Source organism: Protomyctophum parallelum (genome assembly GCF_964188405.1).
Source record: "Protomyctophum parallelum genome assembly, chromosome: 1".
Lineage (NCBI taxonomy): Eukaryota > Metazoa > Chordata > Actinopteri > Myctophiformes > Myctophidae > Protomyctophum > Protomyctophum parallelum.
Window position 1 is genome coordinate 60,539,794 of NC_139697.1, and position 15,004 is coordinate 60,554,797.

The 15,004-nt window shown below is 43.4% G+C and overlaps 1 protein-coding gene across 1 annotated transcript in view; it reads right to left on the reverse strand.

Moving 5' to 3' along the window:
• Nucleotides 1–13,354, reverse strand: part of fat3b (FAT atypical cadherin 3b) — a gene marked incomplete at both ends in the record, with an annotated part of 124,325 nt that extends 110,971 nt beyond the window's left edge. Inside the window, 4 exons of the mRNA XM_083793503.1 lie at nt 895–1,013; nt 9,341–9,542; nt 9,813–9,947; nt 10,415–13,354. Of these exons, the coding sequence (XP_083649629.1) occupies nt 895–1,013; nt 9,341–9,542; nt 9,813–9,947; nt 10,415–13,354 (3,396 nt within the window). The remainder of the gene's footprint in view (nt 1–894; nt 1,014–9,340; nt 9,543–9,812; nt 9,948–10,414) is intronic.
• Nucleotides 13,355–15,004: the final 1,650 nt, after the last annotated feature.

The window sequence follows — 15,004 nt, forward strand, 5'->3', positions numbered from 1 at the left end:
CAATTCACATTAAACTATAAGCATGGCATTAATAACAACATGAGCAATTTTTGTCCTTGCTTTTTCCACTTTCCTTAGAGTCTTCCTTGAGGATTCTACTGTGACTAAGCTTTTCTGTCGATTACTTTGATGCAGTGTATGGAGCTTGCTTAATGAGCACAAGGTACATGGGACATTGAGACCTCAGGTCAAGGACAGTTGGGGCTTTCTTTTTCTCTTTTTGTGTTTTCATTTGATTTTATTGTGTTGTTGTCGAAGTGTCCTTGAGCAAGACTCTGAACCCCTAATTGCTCCCGATGTGCAGGTTGGTGCCTTGCATGGTTTCCTCCGGCATCGGTGTGTGAATGGGTGAATGTAATGCATGCTATGTAAAGCGCCTTGGATAAAGGCACTATATAAATGCACCGTTTACCAATAAGATTGGATTGGGGTATAATCAGGGGTCACCAACATGTCCCTACACGGACAAATGTGTCTGTGCCAAAGACTAAAAAATTTGCCACAGACAAGTGGCAAATTTTTGATCTTCTGTTTTACACACCATTAATGTTCTTATTTTGATCATAACACCCACTTACTGAATGTCAAGTCTCCAGGTTTTCTTCAGAATATGTATGACAATTATTTACTATGACTCTATGACACATTAGGAGTCCAACTAGTACTAGTGATTCTCAAATGTTTTATTTGCAAGGACGCCCTTAACTCTGGGAATGTTCAAATGGAACCAAATGGACCCGTCCATTTCGTTCCATTTGAACACTCTCAGTGTGGTGATATTATTGTACAGTCATGTCATGTTGTATGTCCGTGGCAAAGACAAACATGTCGACCACAAGCCAACATGGCGATGACCCCTGGGTATAATGCACATACAGACATAGCCTACTGTACCTGAATGAAGACTTCAATGGAAGTTGAGAGTGGGATAACTCCTCTGTCTGTGGCATAAATTGTTAGCCAATAAGAGTCTTTGGTCTCACAATCCAGGATGCCTGCAGTGTAAATCACTCCTGTGGGAGCCAAGAGAAACATGTTGTTTTGAATGTAATAGGTGTTTATGTGTCATGTTCATTGCCATTATGTTAACAATAACAATAACATCTGCATTTAGGAGTAAGATGTCCCCCATAATTATGAAAAAGATTCTATACTATGTTCACTTATACGGTAAAACTGTAGGCTGCAGTACAGCATATTTCCACTGTCAGTCGGAAACCTTCGAAAACGTCTACTTTTCAGGAAATGTAAATAAAAGATGCAATGGATCCAATTTGTAGTTATTAATACTTGTTTATACTGGTAAAACCCACAGAAACACTGAACCACTTTAACTGTCAATTCCCAATATTGTATAGTAAAATAAATAAAACAGCCGAAGCCCACAAGGTGTTGCACTGCGACAAGTTGTGAGCTTGTAGATCAGCTATTATTGCTAGTGACACTGTTGTACAATGATGTAGGAAACGAACACAAAACAACAACAAAAGTTTAAATATGGAGATACCTATACAAGGTTTCTGGGTGTCTGTCTCATCAGCGATGATATGGTAGTATAATATTATGGTATAATGTATATTGTGTGCATGTTAACTAACAGGGGAAAGTCTTCCTGACAGAAACCTCTGCATTAAGCGCTGGACACAATTAAGTACTCTCCAAAGGGGGAAAAAGAAATGCAGTATAAACTTTAGGCTCTGTGACATTCACAGGCATTAGCGGCTGCCGCCACTCCAATCACCGTCAGCCTCTCTAACGATAATCACAGCTGACAAAACCCACCTGCTGCCCGTTGCTGAGTGCAGACCAGAGACACTCTGAATGAAGTGCACTGCACAGGAATCTGCAGGCACTACATGCAGGGATTTAAACCATTCTGACCTGAGATCAGATTCTAAAAATGTCTGTTTGAAAATGACAGTTTTCTGAAAAAGCTATGTTTCTATGTCCGTATGTTTTTTTTACCAGTGCCGTTTGTTCTGTTTTCTCTTTCTTTGCTTTATTTTTCATTATTCTTATTCTTATTATTAATATTACTATTGTTAGTTACTAATTACTATTAGTTTTTGGGATTGTTACGGTCAAGGCCACTTTTACGCATCACTGGGGGGATGCGATCATGTCTCATTTCAAGTGGCACGTATAGCAATAAAACAACATATTTTTTATAATCAAAAAGTGTGCAAAACATCCTAGTATGAGATGAAACAAATGTTGGATAGATGCACACCTCTCTTGCACAGTGCAATCTTCCTCAGTGTCAAGTTCAAACTTTTGGAATATTTAAATTTTGCATTTCAGGCTTTTAGCTGATATGCTTATCCAAGGTGATTTATAATGAGTTAGCTGATAACATGATTCACTCCAACCTCTGAGGAATCATTCAATCCCCACCAGGTTGTGCCTGGGTCTGGTGATTCCTAAGCCATCTTTGAAGGCTACATTTCATAGACTATGATTGCTGATAATTCTAATACTAGGCGGCTGTTTCTATTATGATATGTTGTCACCGTACTGGTCTTTGACATTCAGAAAGAACAGCGAGTACAATGGTTAATCTAATTTTGAGTAAAAGCACTGCTAAATAATAGTGGTTAATATACGTGCGGGTAAGTCTATAAAAGTGTTGATTAACACTTATGGGATTGCGTGGACAGTGAGAGAAAGACCCTGATTCCCCGTTCACTGCACAGTGCCACGATGGCCCCTCCACTTTACTGAGGATCACTCAGCCAGGAACACCACGCATCAGAATGGCATGTACACAATCAGCAGGAGTGTTGGCACGTGTGTGAGTGTATGTGCTTTTGCATCAGCTAGCATCTGTTGCTAGTCTTGTCATGTCTCCCACAGCAATTGCATGGCAAAGGCTTAGGTGGTAGTGGTACCGCATCACCAATAAGTGTGTGTGTGTGTGTGTGTGTGTGTGTGTGTGTGTGTGTGTGTGTGTGTGTGTGCGTGTGCGTGTGCGTGTGCGTGTGCGTGTGCGTGTGCGTGTGTGTGTCCGTGCGTGCGTGCGTGCATGCGTGCGTGCGTGCTTGTGACTCAGAGCTTCCAGAGTGCATAGTAAAGTGTTAGCTTGTATTGCTGTCGTCCTTGACCATGTCCTTTTCAAAGCTCATCTCATCTCTATCAGACAGAGGTGGTAGGACGGGTAAAATGAGAGTTGCCTGTTTCAAAACCTCTATCGAACCGACAGGTGCTATTCTGCGACTTCAATATAAATCCATGAGAGTTGCCTGTTTCAAAACCTCTATCGAACCGACAGGTGCTATTCTGCGACTTCAATATAAATCCAACTTGACAGCTTCCATTCGCATCAATGCACTTCAGAGAACGAACATAAACTTGGAAATGTTGTGGACCTCTGAATTCACACAGAAACGGAGTGGCTCCAGACTTCATGGGATCAGCCTGTTGTCTTGTCAACATATCGCATGTCTCAGTGCAATCACTTCTCCATTATTGACTTTCCTTATATATTTTTTTTTTATAAAACATAATGTGAGATACTTGGAGATACTTCTGTGGCCTACTAGCAGCATGCATACAATATGTTCAGCGCTGATCAGTCCAGTGGGTTTGCGAGATTAGCTCTAGACAGACTAGACACACACACACACACACACACACACACACACACACACACACACACACACACACACACACACACACACACAGACAGACCCCGTTATAGATGGCTAGACTTAGGGATGTCCCGATCATGTAATTTTGAGCATCTGCCAATACCGATTTTTCCCGATCCGATATTTATATTTATAGAACACGTTTATGCCATATCACAATAGTACAATATCATGATATGGATATAACATTGATACTAGGGATGGATGTCCCGATCACGTTTATTGGCTCCCGATTATTATTATTTTTAACCTTTATTTAACCATTAAAAACCACATTGAGACTGAAGTCTCTTTTACAAGTGTGAACTGGCCAGAACTAATAGGCAAAATAAGTGACACAACTCTGCAGTAACAAAAAATTACAACAAAAAACAGGACAGACATACAATGCTCATAAATACAGTACCCACTACCGAAGAAGCTTAAAGGGAGAACAGGAACGCAACCAATAAGGACTAATAAATAAAAACTAAGCAACGGAACTAAAAAGCAAGCAGACAGTTGCTATACGTCAAAGCAGGAGCAATGTATGGGAAGTGTGCCCATGGCAATCCATTTAAAGCTCACTAGATTTAAAGATCCGATTCCGATCATTTCAAAATGACGTGATCGCCCCCGATGTCCGATCACCCGATCCGATCGGGACATCCCTAGCTAGTCTCTGACGGATAAAAAGGTTGAACATCATGACAGGTTTTCTTTTTTTGGGGGGGGTGGGGGGGGGGGGGGGTCTAAAAGTCTCTACCACTCCGGTGTTTGCATCCACCATGTCCAGTACCTAATGAAGTTGATTTCTAGGATGCCGTTTCAGCAGCTGCACCAGATCATTAACACCATTAATCAAGCAATCAATTTCATGGTAATTGGAGGGGGGGGGGGGGGGGGGGGAAACATACACTTCTCTGTATTTTGGGATAGGAATGTAGAGGTCTGTTTGTTATGCCAAAAGAAAATAATATATTCGTTTTTAAGAGTGTATCTGTGTACTTAAGGAATGCTTTATCCTGACTGTGACAAAGAAATCCTGCCACCAGCTTGCCTAGTCCCTGCACAGTAAAATCTGCAGTGTTCATCTAACTCAAACGGACCCTCACATGGTCCTTTTTTACACTCACTAAGTTATATCAACACTCTGGATTTGAGTGTGTAATAAAGGAACACTGGTTTCTCTGACAGCAGCCCAATGAGATATTGCTGGGATTGCTTTAACCTCCATACGCAATGACAAGAATACCAATTTCTGTTCAAGTGCCGGAGAGCTAAGTGCTTAAAGCCGAGAAGCTCCTGTTTCTACTATGATATATATTGCCTGTGTTTTCCTTCCACCCACAGATGAATCATTGAAACATCTAAATGTTTAAATGTACAGCAGGAAGGAACCATGGTACTAGGATACAACCCCCATGCAGTCCCCACGGCTATCCTGGTCCCCCCCCCTGACCCCCTTCTATCCTCCCTCCATCCCCACTGGTGTCCCCCCCTGACCCCCTTCTATCCTCCCTCCATCCCCACGGCTATCCTGGTCCCCCCCCTGACCCCCTTCTATCCTCCCTCCATCCCCACTGGTGTGTCCCCCTGACCCCCTTCTATCCTCCCTCCATCCCCACGGCTATCCTGGTGTGTCCCCCTGACCCCCTTCTATCCTCCCTCCATCCCCACTGGTGTCCCTCCCTGACCCCCTTCTATCCTCCCTCCATCCCCACTGGTGTCCCCCCCGAACCCCTTCTATCCTCCCTCCATCCCCACGGCTATCCTGGTGTGTCCCCCTGACCCCCTTCTATCCTCCCTCCATCCCCACTGGTGTCCCCCCCTGACCCCCTTCTATCCTCCCTCCATCCCCACTGGTGTCCCCCCCTGACCCCCTTCTATCCTCCCTCCATCCCCACTGGTGTCCCCCCCTGACCCCCTTCTATCCTCCCTCCATCCCCACTCAACAGTTAATATGGACTGACTTGTGCTGTCTGAGTCTGACCTGAACACTTTATATTTATTCACGATTCATTGCACTTGTTGTTTTTGCACTGTCTTGTCCTGTTTTGCACTTGTCCTAATGTTGTAACTGCGTGCTGTGCACCAAACCAAATTCCTAACATGTTTACATGTCATGGCAATAAAGGCTTCTGATTCTGATTCAAGTGAAAGTTGCTCAGTCAAATTAAAGTGGAGTACTTGCGTTTAAAAAACACTTGTTCTTATCAAATATCAATGCATTGCTGTATTACAATTTCCCTTCATAGAAATGTAGTGGAGTCAAAATAGGCTAATCAAAAACAGATTTACTTAAGTTAAGTACATTACTTAAGTGAATGCACTTCCTTACTGTCCATGAAGTTCTTACTGTAAAAAGTATAAGTATAAGAAACCCAAGTTTGTTTGTTACAAATTCCCAAGGCATACCTTGTCTCACAGCACACCATTTAAGAACCACTGCCAAAAGCTCCCCCAACTGCACCGTCTTTGCCTTTTCGCTTCATTTCTCTGTTCTGCTCTAGCAAGTGGTCTGATTTCCCCTGGAAAATCCACACTTAACAGTTGGATTAACTGGATCTCATGCTGTCTATGTGGGTTTCACTCTGAGGTGAGTAGAAGTAGCAGAACAGTTAGAGAGGACCTCTGATAGCTGTCTTAGGAATCACATCTCCGTCGCTCACAGTCTGTCTCACTTGCACAATGTCTCAGCTCAATGCAATTCGACCGTGATATTGGCATCACTATAAAAAAAAAGTAATGTTTTTTACGGCATTTCTGTTTCACTTTATATGGGGCAGTGAAGAGAGACAGAATATAGATATAGCGAGGAGGAGACGACATGCAACACTGCTCTGTGTCCATGGCAGGACATTGCAGTTACTGACAGTGGTGAGTCAGTGCATTAGCCATTTAAGCCCTACTTCGTCATACGACAAATTGCAAAAAGCGTGTTGCATTTATACTCATTGGCATTGTAGATTTAGTTGTTTAAAATAGGAAATGGACTATTTTTGATAGTATTTATGGACGCCATGGGTTGAAAGAGGTTAACTGCCTGAGGTTAATGACCGGTTAAAGTTAACTAAAAATGTATTCACAACATTTTACAGAATGACAATACAGCCAGTTAAGTTACTGTACCTCAAAACAATACAGAATTAATATGATTGGGCTATAGATGCGTTATGATAATGCTGTTTTAAATCTCCATTAATAATAATAATGTCTGTCTTTGTGACTAACACCCACCCCCCTCTATCTCTCTCAACCACTATCAATACTAATTAACCTAGTTGAAAGTCAGTCAGTCCAGGCCACCATAATAAATCAGTACAATAGATACAGAGTTAAATCATTTGGGGCAACCCCATAGCCGTAGTGGTAAGGGCACATACCATAGATAGATAGTAATAATGCTCTAATGCCTGACAGTGAGTCCCTGGTTAGATTACCGGGCCGGCCAAACTATTTGAAGTTTGTCTCTCCCCTTCTCTGTCTCTCACTGACCTATTCGAAATAAATAATAATCTAATGAAATTACTAGGCTGTGTGACAAGCCTATTAAAGCCTAATATTTTTAACCGTGCTATCAAACTATGTTTTAGGCAACGCTGTCTCACTTCCAAAAGGCATATTTTGAACATGTAACTTGAGGGGGGGAGGGGGGGGCATAACACAGACGCCGCTGAGTCAGCTCTCAAGCGGACTGAGCAACGTTCGGCACGGCAGCTCGCTCGCCTAAACTTGCAGAAGGCACGCTTTAACCGTTTTTGTCAGATAGTCAAAAACGCTGAGAACTGGACTAAATGCAGAAGTCCCGAAAAGTGAACATGTGCCTTATTTGCCCACCCCTCCCATTCAAGGCACATGTTGAAGTTTGGTCACTAAGTCACAATAATGCCTTTTGGGGGGCACGGTGGCACAGTTGGTAGTGCTGTCGCCTCACAGCTAGAAGGTCCTGGGTTCGATTCCCGCTGGGGACGCTGTGGGCACTGGCGGCGTGTTCCCTCCTCTGCGTCATCAGTGCCCATACCCGAGGCGGGGGTTGGCGATAGGGCCTTTCTGTGTGGAGTTTGCATGTTCTCCCCGTGTCCCCTAGGGTAGATAGATACCCTCACAAAAACATGCCGTAATCCTGGTCTCTAAAACTACCTCCCCCTGGCCAGCCGGGGCTCCTGATGCATAGAAGGAGGCATGAGGTCAGTCCGCTGCCCCCCCAGGTTGGCAGAGGAAGTGTAGCGCCCAGGATTACATTAGATAATTGGCACTGGGTGAAAAGAAAACTGGGTTACAAAATCGTGGGATAAAAGTTTAAAGAAAAAATAAATAAATAAATAATGCCTTTTGGGGAGTGAGTCACTGTACTGGTATCCTATTGATTTGACAAGTTTCTGCAGATGAGAAGAATAACCTAAAACCAACATTTTGTCCTATTTTCTAAAAAGAACTTTCAATCAGTTTATCCCTAACTGAGTGTGTGAGTCAACGCCCATTCATTGCCTCTTCAATACATCATCCTGACAGACAGTTCTGGAGACAAAAGCTCCAAAGCTGCTTTATTTAACTTTTTGTCCTGGGTCAGCAGCAGCTTTTAAATCCCTAAGATTCTTCAATACTTTGCAGCTGAATGGCAGGTGGGAAGCCTTGATCAATGTTATGCAAGCAGGACTGGATCACTTACACAGGACAGCCTGGGCCCAGACTCTAACCTTGTAGTACTGTAGATTACATGATGCCCTCATTACATTAATGATGTCCCAGAAAACCGAACCCACGTGAGACCTCTACCAACACACAGTGCAACTCTGACACCTACCTCTACCCTCAACACATCAGAAACATGGACGTAGACAAGGACAACAGACACAGACAGACATGAAGAAACTATACCAGGGGTATTCAATTAGATTAGGCCGGGGGCCACAACTGTAGAATGATTGTGTGTGGGGGGCCGCACAGTGTTCGCGCGAGGCGCGGAAATTTGTGGGTTCTCAAAATGCTTTTTGTGCTCAAACACAAAGATTTATGTATATTTCCGCACAGTAATGAGCAGGATAATGTCTATACAGGTATATGCCACCTTAGAATAGATGTAGGCCTAGACCTATTTGACAGTGCATAAACAGCAATGCTTTGACATTAACGACCATCAGCTGGACGGACACACACACACACACACACACACACACACACACACACACACACACACACACACACACACACACACACACACACACACACACACACACACAAACACACACACAAACACACACACACACACACACACACACACACACACACACACACACACACACACACACACACACACACACACACACACACACACACACACACACACACACACACACACACTAATGCCAACAGAGTGCCACTGCTTCGCCTGTTGTTTGTGTCAAAAGATTCTGTTGTATTTTGGTGGTTTCTTTTTGATGGGTGAAAGTGTAAACAGAGTATGACAGAGAAACAATTGGTGCCCAAGGACAAAATAAGATTGCACAAAACACAAAACAAGTAGGCTCCTAATAAACTGAGTCATGGTGATGCTGTATGTACAGCAGCATTGGCTAGATTATTAGTTCAGATTGCTTGTTGTCTGGAGTGGTTAACAATAAATTGAAGCCTTGATTTTCACAGCATGATACAAGGGAAGTATTGGATTTTCACTTCACGTAAACAGCCACCGAATTGATCTTGTGTCGCACCTGTTTCTTCGTCGATGGTGAAAGTGCCCAGCCCGCTGCCTCCTCTGACAGAGTACTTCAATGAGCCATCCCTTCCTTTGTCTTCATCATTAGCGCTGACCGCCAGTACGCTGGTGCCCACTCGAGAGTTCTCCTTCACAGAGCTTCTGACAGCGAAGTCAGAAAAGTATGGCGCATACAGGTTTTCATTGACATCCACCACCTGTGGAGACATTGTGAATCACTTCATTGTTTTTTAAACAAGGGGAAAAGAAACAATGCAAAGAGTCGTGTTGTGCCACCATATGGACAGACAATAATGTGTTTACAGTGTGTATTTAGGCAAGGTGTGTGTGTGTGTGTGTGTGTGTGTGTGTGTGTGTGTGTGTGTGTGTGTGTGTGTGTGTGTGTGTGTGTGGTGTGTGTGTGTGTGTGTGTGTGTGTGTGTGTGCGTGCTTGCGTGCGTGCGTGCATGCGTGCGTGCGTTACACACCTCCACCTCGAGAGATGTTTGAGAGCTGAGACTGGGAACTCCTCTGTCTTCAGCCATTAAAGTTAAGTTGTAGAACTGCTGTTTTTCATAGTCCAGCTCTCTGCCAATCCTCAACACCCCACTCACTGAGTCCACCTGTACAATGCAATGCAATACAATGGTTACTTATGGTGCACTGATGATACTGCTGTTACAGGTACACAGAATGAAATTGACTTGAAAATGCTCTCCACACAATAAATTGCAGTGGTTCCCAGAAGGTGTGCCGTGAGACAACTCCAGGTGTGCCTTGGGATTTTGTGACAACCACACATTATTAATGCAATATATAAAACTACCGGTATGCAAAATGTTATAAATTATCTTTTCATTAATTATATATATTTATTACATAATGTGCCCTCATTTCCCAATAGAGAGGCAAATACCATACCCTAGAAATATATTTTAACCACTTTGAAAGCCACTGCAGTAGTGCATGCCACTGCAGCATGCTGCAATGATTACAACTCACATTCACATTTCACTGTCAATGCAAGTAAACAACACATGATGCAACAATGAAACAGACAGTAGCAACTGAATGTTCATCTATCACCCACCTCAAAAGTGCCATTGAAGTCATTCACCAAGAAGTATTGGACCTGCCCACCGGGACCCAGGTCTGAATCCTGAGCGTCCACCCGGGTGATCACAGCCCCTGGTGGGAGATCCTCCAGCACTCTGATGTTGTAGCTGCTGGGGATGAAAGTCGGGGTGCAGTCATTGATGTCACTCACAGTGATAGTCAGAGTAGTCACAGAGGACCTCTGTGTGCCTCTTTCTGCATTGTCCCTAGCCTCAACCTTTAAGCTGAATGTCGGGACGGCCTCCCTGTCCAGCAGGCTGGCCACAAACAGGCCTCCGGTCTCTCTGTCTATGCCAAATTGAGGAACGCTAGTCAGCAGCGTGTAGGACAGCTGTCCATTCTGACCCGCGTCTTGGTCAAACGCGGCCACAGCCATCACCTCCGTGCCGACGGGGGTGTTCTCTGCGACAACGGCAGAGTAGCCCTCCTGAGAGAATCGGGGATCGTTGTCGTTGGCATCCTTGATCATCACAGTTAACAGCCTCCAGTTGGACATCTGTGGGATGCCCTGATCATAGATGGTGATATTGAGGAAGTAACTGTCCGTTCTCTCGTGGTCCAGCGGCTGCAGCACGCTTATCAAGCCCGTCTCCATGTCGATATTGAAGCAGTTTTCTTTGTTACCGTCAGATATGGAGTAGAGAACACATGCACTGAAGCCTGTATCACTGTCTCGTGCCTTCACCTGAATCACACTCGCACCTGAAGTGAGGTCTTCCCCCACAAGAATACTGCTAGGCAAGGCTTCAAACTGCGGGGGCTGTTTGTTTGCAGAGAAGGTGTCAGTGTAGCTGTAGCCCTCATTCACTGTATCCTTGGCCATAGCAGAGGCCTTCGCAAGCATCTTTTCTGCTAAAAGTTCAGCCACCATCGTTTCCTTACAACTGAATCCTCTGGGTGGCATTCTACCCCTCGCAACAGACACATTGACAAATGTGGGTTCAGACATGATCTCTCCATCTGATGCCACTACTTTCAGGTTGAACATACCACTTTTTAGATTAACTGCGGCTAGAGACCGCTTCAGTGTCAATGCCCCAGTGTCAGAGTTTAAGTTGAAGTAATCCAGTTCGTTCCCTGACAGTATCATATAATTGACCATTCCCAGCTCATCTATGTCTACTGCTGACAGGGTGAGGATAGTTTTGCCAATAGGGAAATCTCGGGCTATCATTCCTCGGCAAGACACCTTCTCAAAAAGTGGCTGGTTGTCGTTGACATTCAGCAGGCGAATTGTGACATTAACTTCACTCTCCCTTCTGTATGGCGAGCCCCAATCAGAGGCCCGCACAGTGAATGTGTAGATATCCACAGAGGACTCATAGTCTAGCTCTTTAATGATCCTCACCTCTCCTGTGTCCTGGTCAATGTTGAATGGCAAAGACTGCGGACCAGTGATTGTGTGGGTAACACGCCCATTGTCTCCTTTGTCATTATCCACAGCAGACACCACAAGAATGATGGTGCCCAGTGACAAACCTTCGTTGACAACTATGTCATATAAAGACCTGGTGAATGCTGGGGGGTTATCGTTGGCATCCTCTATGGTGATTCTGACCTTTGTTTGTAGCTGACTGACAACATCAACCACCTCCATTTCCACAACCTCCTGTGATATTGTTGTCAGCCATCTTGTGGTCATAATAACACCGGTCAAAGGGTTAATATCAAAGTAGCTCGGATCTGAGGGAACACTGATGCTGTAATTGACTCTGAGAGGCTCAGGGGAAATTTTCACCAATTCTGCAATGGTGCCTGGTGGTGCTATTTCACTCAGCTTGGATTCATAAACATCTTTTTCGAATCGCACCAGCACAGGCTCAGGGATTTTCACCAATAATTGAACAACCTCTACATTGGAATATTTTGGAGGCTTCCCCCGATCTTTAGCCTGAAGCGTTAAGTTACAACCGTTGGGGAACTTATCCACAGATTCAGACGTTTTAATGCTGTACTCATTACTTCCAGGCAATCTGTCAACCACAAACTGTTCCAATGGGTCACCCTCAATGATAGCCACCCACTCTATATCCCCAGATACACCCTCATCCCTGTCCTCCACAGTCACCACTGCATAGGTGGGATCCTTGTCCGACCATGACGGCATGGTGGCGTTTGCACGGAGAACAGGAGGGAACATGTTGACCTGCTCAAAAATGAGAACCAGTTTAGCGGTGCTGCTGATGCCAATGTTGTTCCCATAGAGTTTCATCCCTCTGTCGACCACCTGCACCTCATATTCAAACCTGTCTTGTTTTTCCATTCTGGGTTGACCAGACAGGGTGATCACGCCGCTGGTAGGATGGACAGCGAAGAGCTCCACTCTGTTTTTGAAGAAGTAGTAGAACTGTCCGTTAGAGCCTACATCTGCATCCGTAGCTGTTACACGTCCGACGCTGGCCCCCAGAGGTGCATTCTCAGGGATAATGAAGGAATAGGAGGTGGGGGAGAACAGAGGACGGAGATCGTTGGTATCCAGGACCTTGATGAAGATAGAGGCGAATGCCTCTAGGCCTCCTTGGGCAGATGCCTTCACAGTCAGTGTGTAGTTATCCTGGACTTCTCGGTTCAAGATAGCCCCACTGGCCCCACTGGTGCGTATTCGGAGGAAACAAAAGTCTCCCATTACAAACTCCTCAGCCTGGAAGATTCCCTCATTGTCTCCAGACTCAATGGAATATCGAATGTCTAAAGAGCGAGGTGGCCCAATAGTGATGCCCATCTTTACCTCGCTCCTGGCGTAGGTCCTACCTGCAGAGTTCTCAAAGATGGAAGCATTATACTCAGGCCGTGTGAAGAGGAGGAGGCCAGGTATGGCTCTGGGCTCTTGTAAGAACTGGGCTTGGATTGGGAGGAAGGACAGCATGAAGCAGAGGAGTAGAAGCAGCATGATGTCCTGTGAATTATCCCCCATCACCATTCCATGATTGAGTCACCTTAAGGTTAGAATGAATAAAGAGCACTGTATTCACTGACTGGAATAGATCTCATGTTATTAGAACACATTCTTAAACACTGTATTATGCACCGCAACCACTGTGCGTATGTCTTGTCTTCTCATTGAAAGAGAGTCGTATACTTACGACTCTCTTTCAATGAGAAGACAAGACACAAAATAACATGATGTACTGAGTGCTCATGTGTCAGGTTATTCATAATTAGAAAATTATACTAATATTTTGGCAATATACAGAAGCCCATTTCAACATGATGAAAGAGAGAGATGCTGTAAGACATGAGAAACTTTATCGAAATAATAATATCTGAAAAAATGACTGTACTGTGTACTGTATCTCAAAATAATGAGAACCTTTCTCATAATATTAATGACTTACATACTTATTGCCCTACAATTTGGAGATATAGCCGTCATTATTTTCATAATAATACTAAGTCTGATTTCATTAGATGTTGGAAGAAATTTAAAAAAAGAAATACGAGAATAGAAAGAAATACGAGCAAACACAATATAACTTACTTAAACTCAGCATATACACATACAAGCATAATAAAACACCTGTTTCCAATGTGGTTGTGCAACACAAAATAAAAATAGATATACATTACATAACATGCAGCATGTAACATGAACTACAACATCATTACAAGTCATCATTTTGAGGTATACTTGGGCTGGGCATATATAGTGCAGCTACAAAGCTAATAAGCATTATTTCGATAACGTTCTCATTATAAATTACGTCCTCTATATGGTAGACAATGTTAATGACTTATTTTTTCCCCAGCACATTGGTGTAAATTTGGGATTCTAGCAGCTGCCATAGTGAGAAAATACTATTGGAAAATATGAAAAGATACTATCTGGCTTGACAATGTAGAGTTGACCATGAAGTAAGAATAACCACTTGCACTTCATACTAGACAAAATAAATGATGAATGATGTAGATGGGAAATTGGTCCAAAACCATATTTTCCTGTTCAACAATGCCAAAAATGATTAGCCTAAAGTTACTTAAAACTTCTGATTATTTGTAATTATAAAATAATATATATTACAACTTTAATCTGTAAATTACAGCCTATATCTGCCAAAGCAAACATGTTTTTTTTCTTTTACACAGGTAATAATCTAAAATCTAACCTAATATATAGGCAATAACACCAACATATATAGTTCTACATTAAACTTCAGATGAAACATACGAAAATAGATTATGTCACCTGGAAATAATAACTGCTATAGCAAACATACGTTCTGCAACAAACCTTTAGTTAATTAATCTATAAGATTATTAGAATATAATTAAATTAAATTAAATTAAATTAAATAGTCAAAAAGAGACCACCATGCACCTCACAGCACTCTCGATGCGTGCAGCTCGGAGCATACTGTATGCTGTGAATTTCTGCATTTCCATGCAGATCCAGGGAGTAGGGTCAGTCGTGCGTGCAGACACCTGTCCTGCATAATTACATCTCAATGTCACTCATGAAGAATCACATGTGTGTCTTACCTTGAGAAGAAACCTCCATAAGCACTGCCAGTGCGATGTGCGGCTTTCCCATCATTTTAATAGACAGCCGCCTGGTCAGAGAAACCAA